This window comes from Mus musculus, chromosome 6 (genome assembly GCF_000001635.26).
Source record: "Mus musculus strain C57BL/6J chromosome 6, GRCm38.p6 C57BL/6J".
Lineage (NCBI taxonomy): Eukaryota > Metazoa > Chordata > Mammalia > Rodentia > Muridae > Mus > Mus musculus.
The window spans coordinates 37,538,008-37,565,894 of record NC_000072.6 but is presented as its reverse complement, the minus strand read 5'-3'; the positions used below and the strand labels follow the sequence as shown (position 1 = coordinate 37,565,894).

The 27,887-nt window shown below is 41.1% G+C and overlaps 1 protein-coding gene and 1 pseudogene across 7 annotated transcripts in view; both read right to left on the bottom strand.

Moving 5' to 3' along the window:
- The window catches only part of Akr1d1 (aldo-keto reductase family 1, member D1), a 44,944-nt gene that overhangs the window by 9,027 nt on the left and 8,030 nt on the right, over positions 1-27,887 (bottom strand). For 3 of the 7 annotated variants that reach the window (XM_006505825.1, XM_006505826.3, NM_145364.2), the window contains 5 exons: positions 15,612-15,689; positions 11,291-11,413; positions 8,297-8,406; positions 7,361-7,526; positions 1,391-1,473 (listed from right to left, as the gene is read on the bottom strand). In XM_006505825.1, the coding sequence (XP_006505888.1) occupies positions 1,391-1,473; positions 7,361-7,526; positions 8,297-8,406; positions 11,291-11,413; positions 15,612-15,689 (560 nt within the window). Of the gene's footprint in view, positions 1-1,390; positions 1,474-7,360; positions 7,527-8,296; positions 8,407-11,290; positions 11,414-15,611; positions 15,690-24,850; positions 25,892-26,020; positions 27,364-27,887 lie in introns of those variants that run through there. The other 4 variants (XM_017321478.2, XM_017321479.2, XM_006505827.2 and 1 more) reach the window with 3 other exon arrangements.
- On the bottom strand, positions 23,907-24,482 carry Gm7463 (predicted gene 7463; annotated as a pseudogene).

Sequence of the window (27,887 nt, the reverse complement as noted above, 5' to 3'; positions counted from 1 at the left end):
GTATATGCTTGGCTCAGGGAGTGGCACTATTAGAAGGTGCAGCCCTGTTGGAGTAGGTGTGTCACTGTGGGTGTGGGCTATAAGACCCTCACTCTCACTGCCTGAAAGGCTGTCTTCCACTTGCAGCTTTTAGATGAAGATGTAGAACTCTCAGCTCTGCCTGCACCATGCCTGCCTAGATGCTGCCATGTTCCCGCATTGATGACAATGGACTGAACCTCTGAACCTGTAAGCCAGCTCCAATGTTGTCCTTATAAAAGTTGCCTTGGTCATGATGTCTATTCACAGCAGTAAAACCCTAACTAAGACACATGGTGTGGTAAAGTCTCATCAAAAAGATAGCTGATAGGCAGAGCTTGAAGCTCTAAATCATGTTTTTAAAAGATTTATTTCATTATTTCTATGTGTATAGGTGTTTTGGCTTCACGTACCTCTATGTACCATACGCTTGCCTAGTACCTGGTGAAGCCAGAAGAGGGTGTCAGAGTCCTGAGAACTGAAGTCACAGATGAGTATTAGCTACCATGTAGATGCTGAGAATTGGAAACCCAGGTCCTTAGACACCGAGCCATCTCTTAGATACTGAACCATCTCTTCAGCTCTATTCATTTATGTGTTTATTTTTGAAAGAAGTGTCTTCAATATTTCTGTCTGGCTTGGAACTCACTGGTTAGAACAAGCTAGCCTTGAATTCACAGAGATCCTCCTGCTTCTGCCTCCTGAAGGCTGGGACTTAGGCTATGTACCACCATGCTTAGTTTATTTACCTACTTTTCTTTTGGGGTGTTGTGTGAGGGTGAACTTTGTATACTACATGCCTTTGCAGACCAGTAACTCCCTTGGAACTGAAGTTATTGGTGATCGTGATCTGTCTGATATGGGTGCTGGGAACTGAGCCCAGGTCTTCTAAAGAGCATTGAATACTCTTAACCACTGAGCTATCTTCCCAGCCCCAATGCTATGAATCTTACAGACGAGAAAGTATTTGACTTAACCTCTAGGATCTTGGTTCACAACCTGACACTCTTTCTACTACTACACAAACAGGCCTCAGAGTTTTTTAAAAAGGAATTTGCTCCAACTTGGGTATTGCTTAGATTTTTTGCTAGACATAAACAGTGTTATTTCAGAATTTGTGTTGTTGCTCTAGCAGATATAGCATGAAGGGTTAATTCTCCTTGTCTCCGTGCCACACCTTTACCTAAGTGGCAGACATTCACCCAAGCCTGTCTAATATTGAAAGAAGTGTCTTCAATATTTCTGTCTGGCTTGGAACTCCAAGAGCATCCTGCTCATCCCTCATCCTGGTCGGTACAGGCAAGGGTTCACAGGAGCCTTTATTGTTAACATGTGACAAGCACTGCCGGACTAGTGATCCTCGGACACTTACATGAGCAACTCCACATAGCGGACATTTTTATTCAAGGCATCAATGTCCTTCATTTCTTCTTCCGTGAGAGAAAAGTCAAAGATCTAAATAGTGGAAATAGAAGACAGAACATTTGTGAAGATGAATCAGAGAGTGGAGACAGTAGAGGAGAGCTCAGTTAAGGCTCTTTTTAAAAGAGCCAGCCCAGCTGTCAGTATCAGAGACCTGGGCTCCTGTATGTGTGGGAGTGTGGTGCATCAAAGCAGAGGGTGGGGGACAGCTTGATCTTCTACTCTGACCTTTGCCTCAAAAGCAGTTTCGCTTGGGATGATTCAGACTTACCGAACTTACTTATGCATTTAAAACATCTACTGTTCCACATGTGAAGAATTCTTATGTGTGTGTGATGATTTGTATATGCGTGGCCCTGGGAGTGGCACTGTTAGTAGGTGTGATCTTGGAGTAGGTGTGGCTTTGTGGGTGTGGCCTTCAAGACACTCATCCTAGCTGCACTAGCAGCTTTCAGATGGAGATGTAGAACTCTGTTCCTGTACTGTGCCTGCCTAGATGCTGCCATGCTTCACACCATGATGATACTGAACTGAGCCTCTGAACCTGTAAGCCAGCTCTGATTAAATGTGGTCCTTTATAAGGATGCCTTGGTCCTCGTGTTTCTTCACAGCAATAAAACTTTAAGACAATATAAAACACTGGATTTAAAAAATTCTAGACTATTGCCTTACACACTGAAAATAATATTTCCTAGCGTTTAAATCTGCTCATTCTTTTCATTTGCATCTCCCTGACAGCCAAGAATGTTTTTTTTTTAAGTGTTTCTTGACAAGAGAGACTTCATCCAGCAACTGATGGGAGCTGATGCAGAATGCCACAGACAAACAAGGTGGAGCTCTGTGAGTCCCGAAGACGAAGGGGAGGAAGGGTCAGAGGAACCAGAGGGATCAGGGATGCACCAGGAGAACACAGCCCCCAGAGCCAACTGACTGGAACTCAGGAGAACTTGCAGAGACCAGGGAGCCTGTAGGGGTCTGACCTAGGCCCTCTGCATACATTATGAGTAAGTAGCTTGGTGTTCTTATGGAAACCCTAACAGTGGGAGCAGGGGCTATCCTTGACTCTTTCCCCTACTTGTGAGACCCTTTTTCTACTACTGGGTTGCCTTGCCCAGCTTTGATGTCATGGTATGTGCCTGGTCTTGTTGTAGCTTGTTATGGCATGTCCTTGGATGTCCCTGGGAGGCCTGCTATTCTCTGAAGGGAGGAGAAGGGTTTGATCTGAGGGAGATAGGAGGCATGGGAATAGGGTTTGCGGGGGAGGGAAGGCAAACTGTGGTCAGGATTCAATGTATGAGAAGATTTTTTTAAAAGAATAAAATTGCTTATAACAATAATAATAATAATAATAATAATAATAATAATAATAATAATAATAATGCCTTGCTTTGTAGCTCAAACTGGAACATGCTAGGTATTATCTTGGGCTGGTCTCTACCTCACAATACTCCTGTGTCAACTTCCTGGGATCACAGGTGTGCACCATTCTTTAAGCTTCTCTCGTCATTTAAAACATCTTTCTAGGGGTTTGTTTCAATTATTTTCTCTCTGTGTTTCTCACGTTTATATATTTAGTGTATGTATGTGTATATGTTTGCATTAATTCTCCTTCCACCATGTGGTCTTTCAGGATTGGACATTGTTTGTTTGTTTGTTTTGTTTTGAGACAGGGTTTCTCAATGTAACCCTGGCTGTCCTAGAACTCACCTGGCTGTCCTGGACCTCACTTTGTAGATCAGGCTGGCTTCAAACACAGAGATCTGCCTGTCTCTGCCTCCCCAGTACAGAGATTAAGTGTGGGCTACTATGTGTACCTCCTTGTGTTCTTTTTTTAAGTGATGGAAATTTTGGCAGCAAGTGCCTTTAGCCACTGACCCATCTTACTAGCCTGTTTTTATTTTTTTCCTAGCTTTTATACTTTGTTTATATATAGTTATTCTGCATTAGCATTTAATATCTTTATTTTCACGTAAAATCTATATAGTTTACCTGTTTATAATTTGTAATTATGTAAGCAGTCTGTAAATCTATGCTCCTTGTACTACTGTAGGATAAGAAACACATACGGGAGGAAAGTGAGCAGTTCCTCTTCACTCACAGCTCTGCTTTTTTTCTCTTTCCAGGTACAGCGTATAGATGTAGCATAGCTATCTCCCTTTATTTATGTATTAGTGGTCCTCGTGATCTGTTCTTATTTTTTATTCATTTACCTTTCACAGGACATATTAAATACACGAATTTAATTAATTGCTCCTCTATAGATCATTTCTAACTGTTCTTTTCAGAGGATGCTTTTCTTTGATTATTTATTATCCAGATACTGAAGTTCGATTCCCAACACCCATGTGCTGACTTACCACCATCTATAACTCCTTTTCTAGGGGATCTGACATCCTGTTCTGGCATCCATAGGAGCTGGGCATGTACATAGTGCACATATTAGCATGCAGGCAAAACACTGACATATATAAAATAAAATAAAATAAAATTTTTAAAATTTAATTACATAAACCCAATGCCAAACAAACTAATAGCTCAAAAGAGGGGTCTTTCCACTTACTTTTCACACACAATAGGCTAGTCTGTGACTCTACCGTGGATCCTAGTGACAAACTGCAGCAGACCTTGTGAGGTCACAGATTTCATAAAATTAATAATGAGAGATGACTCTAAGATTTATTCTAATTATAGATGCAATATTTCCCAAATAAGAAGAAGACCAAATTTAAAAGTCTACTTTGGCAGGTATATTAATATATCAATATATCTATAGATTTATAAATATCTATCTCTATATCTAATTTGAAGAAAAGAACAGCCAAAATTAAAGCACCTTTTCAGATGAAAATTATTCTTTCTAGGATGATTCTACAAAAGACTCTATGAAATACAGGCTTCTGGAAATGTCTGACTCAGGGACTCAGGTGAGATTGCCATTTTCTCTCCGGTGACTCTCTAAGGTTGACCTATTCAAGAGGTGCACAGGTGGCAGAGTGGCAGAGCAGCAGGGACAGGGTCCTACGGGCCTCCATCTGCACCCAAGAGGTGGGTCTGTTCTGTAACCCTCTGTGCACTGGTCTTGCCAGGAGAGAGTTGGTCTCCCAGGAGTTCTGACACAGGCTTACAGACTCACAGGAGGAACAAGCTCCAGCCAGAGACAGCAAGAACATCTAACACCAGAGATTACCAGATGTTGAAAGGCAAATGCAAGAATCTTACCAACAGATACCAAGACTACTTGGCATCATCAGAACCCAGTATTCCCACCACAGTGAGTCCTGGATACCCCAACACGCCAAAGGAAAAAAAAAAAGCAAAATTGTGGTTTAAAATAATATCTCATGATGCTGGTCAAAGAATTTAAGAATGACATAAATATCTCCCTTAAAGAAATACAGGAGAACATAGCTAAACAGGTAGAAGCCCTTAAAGAGGAAACACAAAAATGCCTTAAAGAAGTACAGTAAAACACAACCAAACAGGTGAAGGAAATGAACAAAACCTTCCAAGATCTAAAAATGGAAGTAGAAACAATAAAGAAATCACAAAGGGAGACAACTCTGGTGATAGAAAACCTAGGAAAGAAATTAGGAGCCATAGACGCAAGCATCACCAACAGAATACAAAAGATAGAAGAGAGAATCTCAGATACAGAAGACTCCATAGAAAACATTGACACAAAAATCAAAGAAAATGTGAAATGCAAAAAGATCCTAACCCAAAACATCCAGGAAATCCAGGACACAATGAGAAGACCAAACCTACAGATAATAGGTATATATGAGAAGGAAGATTCCTAACTTAAAGGGCCAGTAAATATCATCAACAAAATTATAGAAGAAAACTTCCCTAACCTAAAGAAAGAGATGCCTATGAACATACAAGAAGCCTATAGAACTCCAAATAGTTTGGATCAGAAAAGAAATTCCTCCCGTCACATAATAAAAACATCAAATGCACAAAACAAAGAAAGAATATTAAAAACAGTAAGGAAAATAGGTCAAGTAACATATAAAGGCAGACCTATTAGAATTACTCCAGACTTCTCACCAGAGACTATAAAAGCCAAAAAATCCTGGACAGATGTCATGCAGACCCTAAGAGAACACAAATGCCAGCCCAGGCTACTATACCCAACAAAATTCTCAATTACCATAGATGGAGAAAACAAAGTATTCCATGACAAAACCAAATTTACACAATATCTTCCCATGAATCCAGCCCTTCAAAGGATAATAAAGGGAAAACTCCAACACAAGGAAGAAAGCTATGTCCTGGAAAAAGCAACAAAGTAATCTTTAAACAAACTTAAAAGAAGATAGCCACATGAACAGAATCCTACCTCTAACAACAAAAATAACAGGAAGAAAAAAAATTACTTTTCTTTAATATCTCTTAATATCAACAGATCCCCAATAAAAAGACATAGACTAACAAACTGGTTACGTAAACAAGACCCAACATTTTGCTGCATACAAGAAACCCACCTCAGTGACAAAGACAGACACTACCTCAGAGTAAAAGGCTGGAAAACAATTTTCCAGGCAAATGGTCCCAAGAAACAAGGTGGAGTAGCCATTCTAATATCGAATAAAATCGACTTTAAACTTAAAGTTATCAAAAAAGACAAGGAGGGACACTTCTTACTCATCAAAGGTAAAATTTACCAAGATGAACTCTCAATTCTGAACATCTATGCTCCAAATGCAAGGGCATCCATACTCATAAAAGAAAGTTTACTAAATCTCAAAGCACACATTGCACCACACACAATAATAGTGGGAGACTTCAGCATCCCACTTTCATCAATGGACAGATCATGGAAACAGAAACTAACCAAAGACACAGTGAAACTAACAGAAGTTATGAAACAAATGGATTTAACAGATATCTACAGAACATTTTATCCTAAAACAAAAGGATATACATTAGCATTGTAAATAAGTAAAGAAAAAGAAACACAGCTTCTGTGTTACACTATCATGTAAATTTGTCAAGTGCCTTTTATAAAAGTAGCAGTGCTTCTGTTTCTTCTGGGAGTCAGTATGTATAAGTAACTGGGACCTAAATCAAATAAGTCCACTTTTATAAATTATGGTTTTTAACCTAATATGAACTTTCACATTCTCTCTATGTTGTTTCTAATCACTATTTCTCCTTGTTCAGTGCGAATTGATTTTTCTGTAGTCTTTTTTACTTCATGGCACAAATTATCTTACATAAGTGGAGATTTCATACTATAAAATTAAACTAACTGCCAGGTAGTCATGCCTGTAACCTGGGAACTTGGAAGGTGGAGGTAGAAGCTTCAAGAGTTCAAAGCCATCCTTAGCTACAGAGAAGGTTTGAGGCCAATGTGGACTGCATTTCACCCTCTCAGAAACCCACACCAACCACCCAAGCTCTTGCTTTTCTTCTCAAAACTTCCATATCATATAGTTTCCTGTCAGAGCAAATGTTCCAAGGGGGAGAGCATGTCAACTGGACTAAATGTGGATGAAAGCCATGACCCCACAATGGCTGAGAATGAAGTCCCAGATCTGCTAACTCACAAGTCCTTGGTGGCCCCCAGAAAAGCTGCCCACCAAGACAGCCAGGGTGAGAGTTCGGTTTTAATGGGTCTAAAATAATAGAAGTGAACGGAGAGGAGATGTCCTTTCCAAGAGGCTGCCTTAAACAGGAAGAGAGCAGTGGAAACAGCCACAGAAAGTCTACATTGGCTTTTAGTCTACAAGTCTGGAGTATGTCTGTTTGGCGGGAGTTACACAGGCAGAGGAGTGTTGGACATGCAGGACACAGAAGGGGTGTACATGAGATTGATTCTGTGCTAGATGAGGGTCATCACAATATTCAGAACACTCTCCAGGGTGTCAGAGCAGTCAGCACCGGCTCTCCATTAGTTCAAAGGTATGTCTCTTACCTGAAAGTTTTCTTTGATCCTTTCGGGGGTAAAGCTTTTAGGAATGACAACTATCCCTCGCTGGATGTTGAAACGCAACACAATTTGAGCTTGTGTCTTATTGTACTTTTTCCCCAGTGAGGTTAGGAGTTCGTCATTTAACAAGGGTGGAGAAGAGACGTTCACCCTTCAGGGTGGGGCGGTGGGGAAGAAAAGAAAATGCACGTCATCTTTAGATGAAAGGCAAAAAGCCATCAGTCACCTGCTGGTGTGTTCTCATTCACTGGTCACTGCCAGGACACTCAAGTCACCTCTAGTCAAGTTCTCTGAGTGTAACCAATCATGGAATCAAGAGGTGTTCTAGCATAAGATCAAGAGAGGCAGATGGATCGGGCTGATTCAGAGGACACATAATAGACATGTATATAATACACACACACACACACACACACACACACACAAAAAGCTCTCTCTCTTCATGTGTGTACCTATAGCATGAAGAACCTTACAGAGAGCTTGGTCTGAAGTAGACATATAGGGAAAGGCAAAAAGACCAGAAGAGAAGAAAGTAGCTCAACTCTTGCAATCAAGGTAGACATTTTCCTAAAGCTCCTTGATTCCATCAAAGGTCTTGCCACCATGTATCAAATTCAACAGCTTAAAAGCTTTCAGAACGCAACCGCAGAAACTCTGTCCCATCATACCTCAATATCTACTGAATGTTTCTTACTTATCAGGCAGCCGTTGGAAATGCCATACATTGAGTGTACTCAACAAGTCAACCCCTCAGTAAGGAAGGTATGGTGAGTTTTCATCTGTTTACAGGGAACTTGACATGAACAGGCCATTTCTTGACGATCCCACAGCCAAAGACAATCTCCTACTCAGCTAATTCACACTGGTTTTCTGCCCTGTCCTCATAGAGACATTTCTTGATGAGAATATAGCATGACTTACCATGATGGGTTGCGGCAGGTCCCTAAGGGGCTATGTGCGACAATGACGATGTCATGCTGCTGGCAGAATTTCAAGAGTTTTGTCTGGGTGAAATACGGGTGGCACTCCACCTGTGTGGTTACATTAGGGAAGAGAACAAAGCTCAGGCTTCATCAAAAGAAGTTTCACATAGCTTAGAACGCTATTCAGGCGCTGTAGAGAAGACACAGTGGGTAAAGGTGGATGCCACCCGGCCTTGTGACCTGAGTTCCAATCCCTGGGAAACACATGTTAGGAAGATAGAACCAACTTCTTTCTCTCTCTCTCTCTCTCTCTCTCTCACACACACACACACACACACACACACACACACACACACACACACACACACACAAATAAAAACACAGTGGAAAAACTCAAAAACCACAAATAGGAATAGCTATCCAGAAAGGCTGAACAGTGGCACTCATTGATTCATTGACACTATGTCCTTTGCTTAGAAGAGCATTGTTAAAACTCATGAAACAAAAGTTTGGTAGAGGCTGGAGAGATGGCTCAGAGGTTAAGAGCACTGACTGCTCTTCCGAAGGTCCTGAGTTCAATTCCCAGCAACCACGTGGTGGCTCACAACCATCTCGTAATGAGATCTGACACCCTCTTCTGGAGTGTCTGAAGACATCTACAGTGTACTTAAATATAATAAATAAATAAATAAATAAATAAATAAATAAATGAATAAATAAATCTTTTTAAAAAGTTTGGTAGGCTGTTTTTTTGTTTTGCTTTGTTTGGTTTTAAATAGGATTTGTTTTAGTTTTATTCTATGTATGTGAATATTTTGCCTGCATACGTGTGTGGGCATCACATGTGTGCAGCAGTGCCTGTGGAGACCAGAAGTCAGTATCAAGCCCCCTAGAACTGGAGTTGCAAATGATTGTGAGCTGTTGGGTGGGTGCTGGGACCCGAACCTGGGTCCTGTGCAAGTGTGATATGAATGTGTTACAGGTAATAGAACATCATATTTCAATCAGGCTTTCTCTTACAGTGAGGCAAACATTTTTCCTAGCTTTCATACTCCTGGGACTACTTTCCTGTGAATTCCCATCTGTTTATTTTGCCTATCACGGATTTCGATCCACTTGTATTAGACTTTTAGTTCATAACTATGTGGATTCTATTATATTAAAAAACCCACCACTTTCTATTTTTGCATGCCCTTTGTTCCTACCAGTTTTTTTCTCAGTTCTAGATACCTAACCCTGGACAGTGTGCACGCTACAGGAGCATGCCACCAATAGGCTGCAGCCCAGTCCCCCTTCCAGTACTTCCACATTGCTCCAAGTTTTCTTCATGACTTTTCCATAGCTTCCTTTTGTACATATTGTTCCAGGAAACTTCTTTTTTTTTTTAATTTTTAAAAAAGATTTATTTCTTTATTATAAGTACACTGCAGCTGTCTTCAGAAACCCCAGAAGAGGGCATCAGATCTCATTAGGGATGGTTGTGAGCCACCATGTGGTTGCTGGGATTTGAACTCAGGACCTTTGGAAGAGTAGTCAGTGCTCTTAACCAATGAGCCATCTCTCCAGCCCTCCAGGAAACTTCTTTCTGGAAGTTTTTCTATTGTATTTATAAATGATTCCTGCTTTTAACCTTGGAGGGTGCTGTGCAGTAGACCTCTTCTTGTTTCTAAGAGAGTCAGCCATTTTCCTCAGACTACTCAAAGATTCATGTTTTCCCACTAGTTTGTGCGGTTTCGTTTTGGAGAGGGTTTTTATTATGCCTTTGTCAGCCTCTAAGTATTTGTTCTCTTTTATTAATTTGTATCTTAGGTCACATGCCACCCTTTAGATACTATTTAGTTTGGGGGATAGGGTATTGGTATTGCTGGTCTCAAGCTCCTGTCCTGAAGGGACCTTACTTCCTTAATTTTCTGAGCCTTGTATTATTTTAAATCCTCTCTATTATGTCTTGATTTGGCAACTCTCATTTCCTTCCCATTACTTTTCTTCTTCAAAAACAAGCAAAACAAATATCCTGGGAGCTAGAGAGATGGCTCAGCAGTTAAGATTGCTTTTCCAGAGGTTCTGAGTTCAATTCCCAACAACCACATGGTGATTCACAACTATCTGTAATGGGATCCAATGCCCTCTTATGGTGTGTCTGAAGACAGCAACAGTGTAAAATAAATAAATCTTTAAAAAACAAATCTTGGTTACATTTGCCTGGATTTGAGCTTTCAAAATAGCTTAATGTTTTGTTTTGTTTTGTTTTATTTCTTTGAAACACACTCTTTCTTGTTCTGTAGCCCAGGGTGGCTTCAAGGCTTACCTTCCTCTGCCTCTCCAGATGTGCCCACCATGCCTGAGTGGGTTTTTTGTTTGTTTGTTTGTTTGTTTGGTTGGTTGGTTGGCTTGTTGTGTGTGGGTTTTTGTTGTTTGTTTTGTTTTGTTTTGTTTTGTTTTGTTTTTTGAGACAGGGTCTCACTCTGTAGCATCAAGGCAGGCCTTGAACTATGATATAGCTTGGCCTGGGGTCTGACTTGCTCCATGACCCAGGCTGGCCTTGTATTGGGCTCCTCCTCCTCCTCCTCTTCTTCTTCTTCCTCTTCCTCCTCCTCTTCTTCTTCCTCTTCCTCTTCTTTTCTCCTCCTCCTCCTCTTCCTCCTCCTCCTCCTCTCATCCTTATTTTTGTTTTGTTTTTTTTCTAGACAGGATTTCTCTGTGTAACCCTAGATGTCCTGAAACTTACTCTGTAGACCAGGCTGACCTCGAACTCAGAAATCTGCTTGCCTCTGCCTTCCAAGTGCTGGAATTAAAGGCATGGATCACCACTGCCCGGCTGGGCCCTTTTTCTTAAGGGATGTGAATTAAAAGAAGAGTGGTCTAGAGTCTTAGACTATGATTTCTATGGAGCACCAGGAAGACCTCCTGCTGCAGAGCCCAGGAACCTTGCTATCATTTTAAAGTTCTATTGGATACCTCTCCCCACTCAGCCAAAGCCACTCCAATCTACCTGGTTAGTGACTGGTTTGTACTTGAGTCCTGGCTTGTTCAAGATGAGCTCCAGCTGCCTGCGGTTAAAATTAGACACCCCAAGGGATTTCACCAAGCCAGCATCTTTGCAAGCTTCCAATGCCTGTAGGGAAAAATGCCAACAGTCAGGAAAGATGCTCTCAGAAGGCAAGAATGAATATTGCTGTACACACCCACCCCATCCCCAAATAGATGTACATTATAAAAACTAAAACAAAAGAAAATGCATTTTGATAGATTCTAATATATGCACATACTAGTAAAATCATTTACACTATCCATTTATAAACACCTGCAGTGGAGTGCGGATAAATATTTAACACCCAGTTATCCAGGGCAGGGAAAGAACAACCCAGTTATAGCATTTGTCAACCCCTGTGGTGTCACTTTATCTCTAGGCTGTATCAAGCCAGCCAAGTGACATCCCTGACCATGCAGTTGGAAAGATATTTGCAGAGTCGGGTTTTGCAAGCTGGTGTGAGCTGGTTTCAACACACCATTGAAAAGGCAATCTCTCCCCCCCCACCCCCTCCCCCCTTGCTCGAGCTCCTGCTACTATCTTGACATCATAGTCTGTGGATCTATTTCAGCATTCCCTACTCTGTTCCACTGATTCTGGATGCAATTTTTGTAACTATGTAGCAACTCTTACATCTATTGTAACTCCTTCAACTTCTGTTTTAATTAATATTTTTAAGTTTATTTTTAATGGGTCTGCAGAGATGGCTCCTAAAGGACCCAAATTCACTGCCCAGCACCCATGTCACACAGCTAACATCTGCTTGTAACTCCAGTCCTCTCGTGGCCTCAATGGGCTTCCACGCATGGCGTATGCTCACGCAGAAACAAATAAAAATCGTTAAAAATTATTCTTTGGAAATTTCATACATGCCTACACTGCTTCCTCATTATGCCTCCTTCTTTTCTGTTTTTTTTTTTTTTCTAGGATCTTTGGGGGCATTGTAGATATTTGTATTTCCATATAAATTTTAGCATTAGTTTTTTTTCTTATTTCAATGAGTGATTTTAGTTTTTTACTAGAATTTACTGAGTCTTTGGACAAGTTTGGTAAGAATTAACATCATACAAATTGAATATTAAGAGATGGTGTATATTTCTCCATTTATTTAGAGCTTTGATTTCTCTTAGTTATAGAGCATAGTTTTTTAATGTTGAAAGCTTATGCATATTTTATCAAATTTCTATCTAAATATTTAATATTGTTTTTTTAAAAGATTCAGTTTCTAATTGTGTAAGTCTAGCATGTGGATGGCATATAGTTGGTTTTATTTCCTTTTTGTCTTATGAATTATTTACATATGTTTATCTGTTCCTAAATATTTGATGTTTTCTCAGATATCTTTTTGTTCTTGGTTTCAGATTTAATTTCAGCTTAATAAGATGCCACACTTTGCATAACTAGAATACTTACTGAGATATTTTGTGGATGAGAAAACATAATTATGTTACATTTTCCATGGGTACTAAAAACTGGCGTTCTGGTTTTTGTTTGTTTATTTTCTTTTTAGACTTATTCATTTTTATTTATGAGTATAGGTAATTTGCCTTCATGAATGTCTGAGCATCACATGTGTGCAGTGCCATGAGAGGCCAGAAGAGGGCATCAGATCCTCTTGAATTAGAGTTATAGATGGTTGTTAGGTGCCAAACCTGGGTCCATCACAGTAGGAACAAGTGCTATTAGCTACTGCGCCATGTCTCCAGCCCTCTGCTGAATTTGGGTGGAGAGTTCTATGGGAGTCAATTATGTCAAAAGGTTGACCACACATGAATCTCATAAATCCCACAGATTTTATGTGTAGTTATTTTCTTATTTAGTAAGCAGCTTTGAAATCTCCACTGACAAACACGGACTGCTTACTTTCTCTTTTCTGTTGTTTTAGCCTGGGCTTCTTCATGCCTAAGCTTTCTAGAAGCTGAAATAGCCAACCCAGATTTCTCCAGATTAAGGCTAACCTAATGTATTTTTTCTATTAACATGCTTCTGTCTTTTTATTTAAAGTTGTTTCACACACACACACACACACACACACACACACACACACACACACACACACACACACAATGGGACTTGGTTTCCTACATTCTGGCAAGCTCTACCTTTCCATTGAGGAGCTTACACTGCACATATTCTATGATTATTGGCATCACTACGTCTTCCTGATGGGGATTTATTTTCTGATTTACATCATTCATTCCCCTTCTTTCTGTGCCTTCTTTTTCAGTTGATGACTTTCGATTATTTGACTTTATTTATGGATTTACTATATTCTGAGAGGCTTAATTTTTTTCACCTACTATGTCTCCTTGATATTCTGAAACCACATTATAACCATTGTAGGAAATGTGAAAGAAATATATTGTCTTTTCTGTCAAAGGAGTAAATAAGAGAAGGAAAACACCAATTTAAAAGACAACTGTAAAAGTACCGCTTAGCAAAATAATAATAATAATAATAATAATAAAATAAAAAATTCTCAAGTCAGCACTTTCCTGAAACCAAAATATATGTTCAAGCTTACTTTCTGTGTCAGTCTGGGTCCTGCTTATCAGCTGCTCACTAACTTTTAAGTCAGCCAATCACATGAGAATGTGAGGCCGGGCCTGGCCACACCCATCAGCGGAGGCACAGGACCCTCTGAGCCAGGAAAAAAGCTGCTAAGATTCCTTACTTGGTTTAGCGCCCGCCCCTTTCTGCAGAAGTAAAGTGCTCGGCGTTGCTGCAACGTCTCAGAGGACGCGGTTGTTTTCCTGAGGCCCCAGGCCCATTCCCAGCTCCACGCAGGCATGGGTGGGGTTCTTTCCCCTCCTTTCCGGACTTAGGATCTTTCCTTCTTCAAATACTGCCATTTTCGTCCTTCTGTCCTCTTAGCTGGGAATTCTAACTTTATTCTTTCTATTGCTTAGCTTTTCCTTTCATCTTGAACTGGTAGTTGTTGTTATTGTTTGTTTTGTTTTCTGCTGTTCATACTAAGGGTTGGAAAGAGAGGCCCATTGGTCTTGCAAACTTTATATTCCTCAGTACAGGGGAACGCCAGAGCCAAGAAGTGGGAGTGGGTGGGTAGGGGAGTTGGGGGAGGGTATGGGGGACTTTTGGGATAGCATTGGAAATGTAAATGAAGAAAATACCTAATAAAAAAATAAATAAATAGAAAAAAATTCTATATTTTTTTCTAACTAATATGCATCCCCAATGTGTTTTTAAATGTTTCCTTGTTACTATTTTTACTTATTTGCTTAAGTTGGTTTTTTGTTTGTTTGTTTTTGCTCTTTATTTGTGTAGCTGACTTCTCTTTTTAAGGCCTTTAAGACAAAAGCCTTCTTGGTCCTCTGTTCTGCTTACCTTGGGATATAACTGAGGACCAGATTCCCAAGTTCATCACAACAATAAAGGAAGTGTCCCTCCCCGCCCTCACTTCCTTCCTTTTGGATACAGGCCATGGCTATCAGAAAAACCTCCAGACATCTCTGTGGTTTACACCATCAGCTGTTACCCCCAGAAAGAAATAGACAGAAATCCTTACTCATCCTCATTTCTTGGCTTTGGCTTGGCAGACAGAGCTGGAGTAAAGGCAGGGAGAGGTAAACTGCTGAGTCAGGGTAAACCATCAGCACTAATCCACCCCCCAGGCCAGTAGAACATCCCTTCTCTGCATACACTCACAACAGTTTTCTTACATTCTTGAGCCTTCCCACTCATACACTCCCAGGGAAAAGAGCCAGTGGATGGTCCACAAATGGAACTAGAATAATTCTTAGCTTTACATGAGCTGTTTTTAATTTCTTTTAGACATCACATTAATTTTTAAAACTCAATTTTAAGCTAGTGAGTTATCTCATTTATGTTTTAAAGTACTATTTTAGTAGAATACATTCTCTGTTTCCTTTTCCATTCCTGATAATTACTATCTTCAGTAAGAATTAAGAATTCTTCACTACCAAGGCTTGCTGCCAAACCTGATGACCTGAGTACAATTCTCGATATATGTGTGCAAGCATACACACACACACACACACACACACACACACACACACACACACACACACACACATACACACACACATACACACACTTCAAGATTAAAAGAAAGACTTACTGAGCACCTTCAAGGGGAGGTTTCATAGTCTGCACATGTGGCTAGAAATTCTGTTACTTGTTATTGAATGTAACGACTTCAGCTCTCAGGGCTTGTGTAGGAATAATAGGGGCCGTAGGTAAAAAATGTAGGCCTTTTACAATAGCTACCCACATTTTACAATAGATGCCCGCATGAACTCACCTCCCACGTGGCACACAGATTTGTTTTGTCATATATAATTCGGCCATTTTCATCTCTAGGGTAAATTTCCTTTCCAGGCTGTAAAACACAAAACACTTATTTTAGACTTAAGAATTAAAAATAGATAATTTGAGTTGTCAACAGGCCAATGTGCTGTGGCCTTGCAAATCAAGTTTACCAATTTATATGCTTTTCTAGTAAATATTATATGTACATATAATATTATTGTGAGGAGCCGCCCTCACATTTGCCATTATAAGATGGCACTGACAGCTGTGTTCTAAGTGGTAAACATAGTCTGCACACATGCAGGGGCAGTTTTCCCACCATGTGTTCTGCCTTTCCCGTGATGACAACTGGGCCGATGGGCTGCAGCCAATCAGGGAGTAATACATCCTAGGTGGAGGATAATTCTCCTTAAAAAGGGATGGGGTTTCGCCATTTGCTCTCTTGCTTCTTACACTCTTGCTCCTGAAGATGTAAGCAATAAAGTTTTGCCGCAGAAGATTCTGGTCTGTGGTGTTCTTCCTGGCCAGGCGTGAGAACGCGTCTAATAACAATTGGTGCCGAAACCCGGGACGAGAAAAAACTCGGGACTGGCGCAAGGAAGATCCCTCATTCCAGAACCAGAACTGCGGGTCGCGGTAATAAAGGTTCCCGTAAAGCAGACTGTTAAGAAGGATTCAACTGTATGAATTCAGAACTTTTCAGCTGGGGAACGAGAGTACCAGTGAGTATAGCTTTACGAGGTAAGCCTGGCCTTGAACTTTCTAAGGAAATTCAAGACAGTCTATCAGAAGTAAAGTGGAAAATAGCTTTATAAGGTATGTTTGGCCTTGAACTTTTTCTAGTGTTAAAAGCCCTTTTGTTCCTTTTCACATGTTATCAAGTGGTTAAGGCAGGGCGGATTCTAGAGGAAATTCAGGACAAGCTATCAGAAGTAAAGCGGGGAGAGAGAGTAGGAACAAAGAGGAAATATGGTGCACAAAATAAGTATACAGGCCTTTCCAAGGGTCTTGAACCTGAGGAAAAGTTAAGGTCAGGTAGGAATACCTGGAGAGAGATTAGAAGAAAAAGAGGGAAAAGGGAAAAGAAAAAAGATCAATCAGCGGAGGTTTCTAGGAGAAGGAGCCTATACCCATCACTAGATGAGTTTAAGGAGCTAGTTCTTAGTAGCTCTGAATCAGATAAAAAATTTAGCTTCTCTGAAGAAACAGACTTGGAGGAGGAAACAGCTCATTATGAGGGAAAAGGGTACCAGCCAGATAAAATGCGAGCTAATCGGTCAAGGAAAAAGCCAAAAGCGGCTGGCAAAGGCCAGCTTGCTGCTTGGCCTCTTGGCAGTCGGCTTCAAGGTCATAGTGCACCTCCACCCTATGCTGAGCCCCCGCCCTGCGTAGTGCATCAGCCCTGCGCAGAGAGGCAATGGACAGAGAGGCAATGCACAGACTCGTTCATTCCAAAGGAGGAACAAAGGAAAATACAACAGGCATTTCCGGTCTTTGAAGGAGCCGAGGGTGGGCGTGTCCACGCTCCGGTAGCGTATATACAGATTAAAGAGCTTGCCGAGTCGGTCCGTAACTATGGAGTCAGTGCTAATTTCACTATAGCACAAGTGGAAAGGCTTGCGAATCACGCTATGACTCCTGGTGATTGGCAAACGGTTGTAAAAGCCGCTCTCCCTAGTATGGGCAAATATATGGAATGGAGAGCGCTTTGGCACGAAGCTGCACAAGCGCAGGCCCGAGCAAACGCAGCTGCTTTGACTCCAGAGCAGAGAGATTGGACTTTTGACTTGTTAACGGGTCAGGGAGCTTATTCTGCTGATCAAACAAACTACCATTGGGGAGCTTATGCCCAGATTTCTTCCACGGCTATTAGGGCCTGGAAGGCGCTCTCTCGAGCAGGTGAAACCACTGGTCAGTTAACAAAGATAATCCAGGGACCTCAGGAATCCTTCTCAGATTTTGTGGCCAGAATGACAGAGGCAGCAGAGCGTATTTTTGGAGATTCAGAGCAAGCCGCCCCTCTGGTAGAACAGCTCATTTATGAGCAAGCCACACAGGAGTGCCGAGCAGCCATAGCCCCAAGAAAGAACAAAGGTTTACAAGACTGGCTCAGGGTTTGTCGGGAGCTTGGGGGACCTCTCACCAATGCAGGCTTAGCGGCTGCCATCCTTCAATCCCAAAAATGCTCCATGGGCAGAAATGATCGGAGGACATGTTTTAACTGCAGGAAGCCTGGGCATCTTAAGAAAGATTGCAGAGCTCCAGATAAACAGCGGGGGACCCTCACTCTTTGCTCTAAGTGTGGCAAGGGTTATCATAGAGCCGACCAGTGTCGCTCTGTGAGGGATATAAAGGGCAGACTCCTTCCTCCGCAGTCAGAGAGGCGACCCAGGAAGACCCACAAGGGTGGAGCCTATACCATCCTTGCCCCCTGGAACCATGGGCCTTATTCTCGGCCGGGGTTCACTCACCTTGCAGGGCTTAGTAGTCCACCCTGGAGTTATGGATTGTCAACATTCCCCTGAAATACAGGTCCTGTGCTCAAGCCCTAAAGGCGTTTTTTCTATTAGTAAAGGAGATAGGATAGCTCAGCTGCTGCTCCTCCCTGATAATACCAGGGAGAAATCTGCAGGACCTGAGATAAAGAAAATGGGCTCCTCAGGAAATGATTCTGCCTATTTGGTTGTATCTTTAAATGATAGACCTAAGCTCCGCCTTAAGATTAATGGAAAAGAGTTTGAAGGCATCCTTGATACCGGAGCAGATAAAAGTATAATATCTACACATTGGTGGCCCAAAGCATGGCCCACCACAGAGTCATCTCATTCATTACAGGGCCTAGGATATCAATCATGTCCCACTATAAGCTCCGTTGCCTTGACGTGGGAATCCTCTGAAGGGCAGCAAGGGAAATTCATACCTTATGTGCTCCCACTCCCGGTTAACCTCTGGGGAAGGGATATTATGCAGCATTTGGGCCTTATTTTGTCCAATGAAAACGCCCCATCGGGAGGGTATTCAACTAAAGCAAAAAATATCATGGCAAAGATGGGTTATAAAGAAGGAAAAGGGTTAGGACATCAAGAACAGGGAAGGATAGAGCCTATCTTACCTAATGGAAACCAAGACAGACAGGGTCTGGGTTTTCCATAGCGGCCATTGGGGCAGCACGACCCATACCATGGAAAACAGGGGACCCAGTGTGGGTTCCTCAATGGCACCTATCCTCTGAAAAACTAGAAGCTGTGATTCAACTGGTAGAGGAACAATTAAAATTAGGCCATATTGAACCCTCTACCTCACCTTGGAATACTCCAATTTTTGTAATTAAGAAAAAGTCAGGAAAGTGGAGACTGCTCCATGACCTCAGAGCCATTAATGAGCAAATGAACTTATTTGGCCCAGTACAGAGAGGTCTCATGCTGGTTAATCAACTCATAGATCTTGTCCAGATACAACTAGATGTATTATGACAAATAACTCAGCAGGGATGTGAACAAAAGTTTCCGGGATTGTGTGTTATTTCCATTCAGTATGTTAAATTTACTAGGGCAGCTAATTTGTCAAAAAGTCTTTTTCAGTATATGTTACAGAATTGGATGGCTGAATTTGAACAGACCCTTCGGGAATTGAGACTTGCCATCATTCAGGTCAACTCCAAGCGCTTGGACCTGTCCCTGATCAAAGGATTACCCAATTGGATCTCCTCAGCATTTTCCTTCTTTAAAGAATGGATGGGGGTGGGATTATGTGGAGATACACTTTGCTGTGGATTAGTGTTGCTTCTTTGGTTGGTCTGTAAGCTTAAGGCCCAAACTAGGAGAGACAAGGTGGTTATTGCCCAGGCGCTTGCAGCTCTAGAACATGGTGCTCCCCCTGATATATGGTTATCTATGCTTAGGCAATAGGTCGCTGGCCACTCAGCTCTTATATTCCCATGAGGCTAGTCTCATTGCACGGGATAGAGTGAGTGTGCTTCAGCAGCCCGAGAGAGTTGCAAGGCTAAGCACTGCAGTAGAAAGGCTCTGCGGCATATATGAGCCTATTCTAGGGAGACATGTCATCTTTCATGAAGGTTCAGTGTCCTAGTTCCCTTCCCCCAGGCAAAACGACACGGGAGCAGGTCAGGGTTGCTCTGGGTAAAAGCCTGTGAGCCTAAGAGCTAATCCTGTACATGGCTCCTTTACCTACACACTGGGGATTTGACCTCTATCTCCACTCTCATTAATATGGGTGGCCTATTGCTCTTATTAAAAGAAAAGGGGGATCTGTGAGGAGCCGCCCTCACATTTGCCATTATAAGATGGCACTGACAGCTGTGTTCTAAGTGGTAAACATAGTCTGCACACATGCAGGGGCAGTTTTCCCACCATGTGTTCTGCCTTTCCCGTGATGACAACTGGGCCGATGGGCTGCAGCCAATCAGGGAGTAATACATCCTAGGTGGAGGATAATTCTCCTTAAAAAGGGATGGGGTTTCGCCATTTGCTCTCTTGCTTCTTACACTCTTGCTCCTGAAGATGTAAGCAATAAAGTTTTGCCGCAGAAGATTCTGGTCTGTGGTGTTCTTCCTGGCCAGGCGTGAGAACGCGTCTAATAACATATTATGATATAGAAAACATGTATATTTCATAAAATTATATACCATATTATACATTACTGTATCTTTTTAATAATATAATATGTAACTATACAGAATATGATGTTTAATAATTGTGGGGGTCCCTGCACGTGTCACAGCTGGCAGGAAAATGATCCAGGTGAGGTAAGAATGAAACTTGACTCAGCCCAACTTAGCAGGTGTTGGGATGAACTTCTTCAAGTCTGACATCAGTTGGTTTATTTTAGTCATATTTAAGCACCACAATTTTGGGAAAAAAAAGTTTTCTGATGACAACTCAGTTCCAAGTTACAACAAACTTAGGATATATTTACATGGAAACTCTTTACAAGACACACATGACTTCTTCTATAAAGATGGGTTCTGTTAGCTCCAAAGCAATGATCAAAACATAGTGGGGGGACGGGTCTAGGATTAACAAAACATACATTCTAGGGGGTATGGGTGAAGCCTGGCTCTACAGATAGCAAAAACTGACCAGGTTATAAACTATACCCTTTCCAAGAGGAAGACAGGTAAAAATCTTCTCCCTTTGAGGAGAGATAAGCGGTATGCTTAACTTTCCTGCATTCTCTAGTGCTTATCTGTGTGCACAAGGACCTCTTGCCCTCAGCATCCATGATAATAGAAAAATCTGACACAGTAAAGCAACACATGCCAAGAAATTGTTAACAACCAAGATTACTCTTGAGCAACTGAGTCAGGCTGTTTCTGGCTTTCCCATCCACAGGCCTTTTCTGCTAGTGTTCTCTAGAGACAGAGGGGCCAGCAGTTCACGATTACTGTCATGTTCCGATAGTAGTTTTTAAAATTTACCTATAGCAAAGAAAATCCCTTTAAATAAAGAAATAGTAAAAACTTATATTGGAACCTGTTTTGTGAGTTATCTCTTTTAGGGTGAAGCCTGTCAACAAGATAAACTGCCTGTATAAACAAACTTTATTATTATTATCATTATTATTATTACTATTATAATTTTAATTATTGCTTTAGGCTTTACCTTGAAAACATATTCAGGATGCTAAATGAAGCTTTCCCCTGTGTAATGAATTGCATTTGTACTTAGTATGACTACAAGTACAGTTTTGAGCACATTGCAAAATTTGATAATTTTTAAGTGCCAGAAAATTAACTTTCATTTCTTAATTATCTTTAATAGTTTACAAGTCTGTAGCTTTTATAATTTTACCCCTGTTGAGTTTGAGCCTTAATAATTTGTATTTAAGATTTAATTGAAAATCCTTTAGCATCAAAAAAAATAAAATACAAATTTAAACCATAAATACAGTCTTTAGAGAGCTAGGAACTTTAGCTTTTGACTTGTTCATAAAGCACTGTTACCGAATATCAGCTTTTTTTTTTTTTAATGACTCTGTCATCCAAACAGCTAAAGCTTAAATTAACTAAGTTAGCAGAGACACAAGAGGCTAGACATTGATCTTTAAGTCAGTTCCTGTTAGCCTAACTAGATCTTAGGAATTTATAAACCTTATTTATCAGATATAACTTATTTATCAAATACCTGACGTTTCTTATTTAAAATTTCCTTGAAGTCTAATGTTGAACAGTTAGCAAAGACCTAAGTGGTTAAATATACATCTCTAAGTCAGGTTTTGTTAACCTGAGAAGACCTTTATAACCTTAGGAATTTATCATTATATAAAAATTCATCCTAATCCAAAGTATTTTGCAGGCCTGTGTGGTCGCCTTAGTCTAAACAGGACATAAAGTGACAGGCAGGAGGCTCAGTAGGAATGACACCTTTTATAGGTGCTGCCTGTGAATATATTTTTCTAAGCTATTAACCATTTGTTATGGGTTTTCTTAAAAACTTTTTTAAGAAAAGGTTTTATTTATTCATTTTATATATATATGATGATTTATATATATGATGAGTACATTGTATCTGTCTTCAGATACATCAGAAGAGGATATCAGATCCCATTACAGATGGTTGTGAGCCACTATGTGGTTGATGCGATTTGAACTCAGGACCTACCTCTGAAAGAGCAGTCAGTGCTCGTAACCACTGAGCCATCTCTTTAGTCCCATTTGTTATAAGTTTTAAGCTAGCTTTTGTTACAAATTTTACAGATATTTTTTCATGTCCAATGAACTTACAAATCCTAAGATACAAAGTTTAAAGTTAGAAGATTTTTAAGAATGGAAAGTAGAAAAGCCTTAGAGATTTTTCATCCATTCATTTCCTTTCAAGTTAGGCCAGATTACACTGTTAGTGTATCTGCATCGTTTATGTACAAATCTATACAAGAGGTGAGTTAAAGTATTTAAGGCTGAGAAATGTCTCATAATAAAAGTCAACTGAATACACTGAGTTTAGAGTATGCACAATCTTTTCTGTGGTGCATGTGAAATTGTATATAAAAGATAAATAAATGCTTCTTGGAGAAGCCCTAGGAGAAATCTCTATAGGATTTTTAGATGTCATTTTAGGTAATACCCATAGGGTATCTTCAAAAAAAATTTTTAAAGGGGATTGCCACACCACCTCCAGTAGGATCTGTGTGACAAGTTCTACAGGCTGAGGTGATTGACCTCAAAAGGGTGGAACTCTTCGCTGGAGAAAAAAAACTATTGATCCGTAGTTCTCATGGCAATCTATTTGTTTTGTTTTCTCTTATTCCTTTTCTTATTTACATGTTCCTGGTAGCCTAGGCCAAGATCTTAAGTGAGAATAATGGGTAAGAAACCATCCCTAGAGATGGGGCCACTAACATGACCTTATCCCCAGGGAAACCAACACTTTACTTTCTAAATCATTTACAAAACTATTATGATAGATTAAAACTTTCCCAACAATAAAATTTCACATGACTACACGTGGGTCATCGGAGGTGGATTTTGGTAAATGGTAAAGAAAGCCTTAATTAGAAAGAATTAAAATAGTTTAAATTTATACATTGAAGATTTATAAAAAAAAATCAGGCACTAGATATTAAATAATAATTGACCATGGGGCTGGAGAGTTAGTTCAGCGATTAAGAGTACTGACCATTAAAGATTTTTTTTTCAAGGAAGGGAATGCCTTTACTAAGTCACAAAATTTGGCAAATCATTATAGTGCCCATTAATACAATAAAATACTATTTTTGCTGGAGTCATATATTACCTTAGTGCTAATTTTCACTCCAAAAATATCATTTAAGTACCAAATCCCAACACTGGTTCCCAGCAGGGCAGGTTGTTTTATACAAATTAATGTGATTTAAATTTTACAATTTCTGTTTCTAGAGTGAGTTCCTCTATTCGGGCAGTTCTGGTTCATAGCAGCGGGCAACTGTGTGGACAGGAGGACGGCTGAGTTCTGCTCTGGTTGGTCCACAGCCAGGTAGTGTTCCAGTACCTGGAGCTTTAAGAGACTCCAGATCAACACCAATTTCTTCTAAGTACTTAAACAACAACAACAAACAAACCCATTAATTGTTCACATGAACATAGCCTCTCCCAGTCTTACATCCTAACCTCAGATGGTCCCTTTGACTTAGAAGTTCTGGATCTTTTCTTTTGATCAAAAGTCACAGCCTTATTCCAGCTCATTAAAAAAAAAATCTACCTAAAAATAATTGTGTCTTTTAAATAACAAATAATATGATGCCAGCTTGAGAGTCCTGGGGCCCTGATGCTGCACACCAATTTCCATTGTCATTTGTCCACCAGTGCCGCTGCCGCCACTGCTGCCGCCACCGCCATTGGTGTCCTTATGCTTTCTCGTGCTGATGTGCCAATTCCTCAATCTCAGCATTCAGTTTATGTATTACCCACTCCATTGCTTCTTGGCCTTTGTTAACATTGGAAGATATGGTGCTTGCTATGAGTCCTTCAAGGTAGCTGCTGAAGCTGACCCTTTTCCCAGTGATGAGGGTTTCCTGGGTCAGGACAGTTTTCTCTGGGTCCTGTGGGTGTGTCTTGTATGTGAGCCTCTCATCTCCTGAGACCATATTTGTAAATGAGATGTTTGGTGAACTTGAGCTCCGTTGTCCTCTTTACCGGGTCAACTACAGAATGCTCCTGCACGTACGTTTTCGTTCTTGCTGCACCAATAAGAGAGTTCACAATAGAAGGCAGGTCCCACTCTGTGCTGAGCAGCCTGTGGCTGTGTCTGTCCAGCACATCAACATCAACTGTACTCCTGTTCTTGGGGTTTGGGTATTTCTCCATTGCTGTTGTAGTAACTGTTTCTCACAGATGGTCAAAGACATGCTCCGAAGTCCAGATCTTCATGGTGCCAGCCACCTGCCCGGTGTCCCTCAGTGTCCAGGCTGTTAAAGATTTATTAACCTGCTCCTAGAAATATGCCACTAGCCTTGGACGACAGCCCTCCCCTCCCCCCACTGAATACCTCCTTTTAGAATTGTTATATTTTGATGATTTATAATGATGTTACCTGTTCTGTTTGTGATTCACTGAATACATAGTTTCAGAGTTGTAATAGCTTGGATGATTTTTGTGCTTTACTGTGCCAAATGATTTTTGTTGGTATCTGTGATTGTTTCACTGGATATAGTTTCTAAGAGATGTAATGTTTGGTGTTCTAATGTATAAAATCCCCTGTTTGAGAGCTGCAGAATACACTCAGATTCAAACTGCCTCTGTGTTTGTTTCTGTTTGTCACCGCTGCATCCTTACCCACCTAGCTTCGAGGACCCTCATTCCAGGGACCCCCATACCCGACTGGGGTGGTCCGTAGCAGGGGGTGATTTGGAACCAAATTCTTAGTAGTGACAGGCAGGTAAGGATACACCCAATTTGATAGGGCCCCACATACTTTGTAAGTAACTTAGAGTACATTGTTGGGAAGTTTTACACTGAGAGGCTGATGGCAAATTTGTTGTAGAGTAATGCATCCTAAATAATTATAAGGTGGTTGCTTTTGTATTTTATCTGGAGCTGCGTTTACATTTTCTTCTCTTGGTTTATTTACCATGCAAGTTAAGCACTCATTTAAGTGTTGATTAGACCAGCAGTGAACAACCATTAGCCTTTAGGAACCTTAGTCAGCACAGGCTTAGGTACTTAGACTTGGTTGCAATTGTTGCTGCACTAAAAGTTGGGCCTGTTTTAATTTTTCTCCATGAAGGGACTATTGATCAGTCTGTACTGAGTTATTTTCACTGTGAGGGAAAACAAACAAAGCACACACAAAGAGACAAGCAAAGTAAAACTAAGCCCCGGGCAGCAGAGTCTCCGCTCATAGTGGGAGTAATAGAGCCCCCCCCCCCCACACACACACACTCCCCACCCCCCACCTCACTCTTTGGAATTTCACACTTTGGATTTTGCTCTGCACTACCAGGATCTGGCTGTGGAAAGGGCTATGTGGAAAGCAGTGCAGGCAGAGAACTTTGAGCTCTAGCCAGGTCATCGCTCAGGAGGGTGAGCCCTGAGGTGACTCTGTGACTTTGCCTGCTCTGCTAATAACTGCCAATATCTGTTTCTAGTAGAAAATTCTTTCTCTCTCTCTCCTGAGAGGGTTTAAGCAAGACCTTACTCCAGCTTGGAAAAGAGTTAGCCAGGGATTTTAATTTCTCTTTACGTGGATTCTCTTTGTATTCTTCCCATGTGCAGAGCTGTTGATCTGAGTAATTTGCTCCTCTGGATCTTGACAAATATCTCAATAATTGTACAAAATGCTGTGTTTCAATAGACAGAGGAAACTTGTGTTAATATTCATTCTCTCACTTCCATGGGCACAATGCTTGGGTGAAAGGCCCAAGTTTACTAAACCTTGGAACCCTGTTTAAAGAAAAAAATGTTCTTACCTTCTCGAAGGGTTGTGTGCCCCACATTTGGTGCCAGCTGGGAGGGTCCCTGCAAGCATCGTTGAAAGCCGAGAAACGATCCAGGCAAGAGGTAAGAATGAAACTCCGTTTAGCCTGACTCCGCGGTGCTGAGCCAAGCTTCTTGGCTTCTGACACCAAATTGGTTTGTTTTAGCCATATTTAAGCACACCGATGGTTTGGGGGGTGGGGGAAGTTTGGTGTTATAATAATTATCACTGATAATAATTAACTCAGTCTCAAGTGTAAAAAAAACGTAAGACATGTTTGCTTTGAGGCTCGTCCTTAAAGATAGGTTCTGTTGACTCAGAAACAGTTGCTCCAGGCTTAGGGCCTTGGGAGAATGACTGACTCAGGTAAGCATAAGATCAGTGCCAGAGTTGGCCTGGCCTAAGATATCATAGACATCACTTAGGCTGCTGTAAAATAGGAGTGACGTGACGTCTCTCATAAGGAGGGGCTTAATAAATAGACTTGAAACAACATTCAAGCGTTGGGGGAAAGGGTCTGGGATAAACAAAGCATAAATCCTGGAGGCTACATCTGAAGCCTGGCTCTACAGACAGTGAAGGGTCACTAGGCTGTGAACCACAGTCTTCCCAGCATTCTGGGAGGAAGACGGGTAGACATATTTTTCCTTTGATGAGATGAGCCTGCATGTTTCGTTTTTCCTGGCTTCTCCAGTGCTAATCTGTGTGCACAAGGGCCTCTTGCCCTCTAGATATAGTTAGTATCTTTAGTTAATACAACCTTCCCTTTGCGGGAGTCTCCAGGTAGCTCCATTTGTCCAATGCATTTGGCACATGACTTCATTACCTTGCCTGAATTCCTCAGCCTTTCCCAGTAGCCACGTGTACCTTTTAAAGAATAGCATGGTGGCTGAGAATGAGGACTTTCTGGGTCGGTGCTCTGGCAATCTATCCTATCTGAAGTTCAAGGCAACGAAGTTTTTGCTCCCTTGACAAAGTCAAATCATGGAGGAGAGAGAAGAAATCTTTTGGCGAAAAAAAAGATCTGTCAAGACCACATCATTCAACAGGCTGACATGGATGAAGGAAAATTTCATCAGGCCTAACAAGTAGACGAAGAGCTATAGACAGTCAGTGGCAGCTGAGGGAGGGAGAACCAGATGTTTGTTTGTTTGTTTGTTTGTTTGTTTTTTAAGTGATGAGAACCCAATCCTAAGTGGTTATCCCCAAAACTCATGCAAATAAAGGCAATAATAACTGGAGTCAGTAGGTTTCATACACACATGCGCGGACACACATACACATACACACACACACAAAAGAGAGAGACAGACAGACAGACACATACACAGAGAGACAGACTCAGAGAGAGACACAGACAGACACACATGCACATATACAGACAGGCACACACAGAGATACAGATAGACACACACACACAAAAGAGAGAGGCAAACAGAAAGACAGATAGACAGATACATACACAGAGAGATACAGAGAGACAGACAGACAGATAGAGACACAGACATACACACGGACAGACACACAGAAAGACACAGACAGACACACAGAGAGACAGACACACACACATACATGAATGTATATACCTATGAATGATGAGGTAGTAAATTTGAGAATAGGTAGATTGAGGACATGGGAGAAGTTGAGGGGAAGAAACAAATCTATATTGTCCTGCCTGTTAAATCCTCATCCGACTAAAAGTGTACAGTTATCAATGCTGTTGCAAAGACACCAAGCCCATACCTCCACACAAAAGGGAAAATGTCTTCAGAGTCCCTCCCAGCCTTGGCTTCAGAGGACAGTCACAGCAAAGCAGAACCTGGGCAGTGCGATTGATTGATTGCTTAAACTATGTTAGC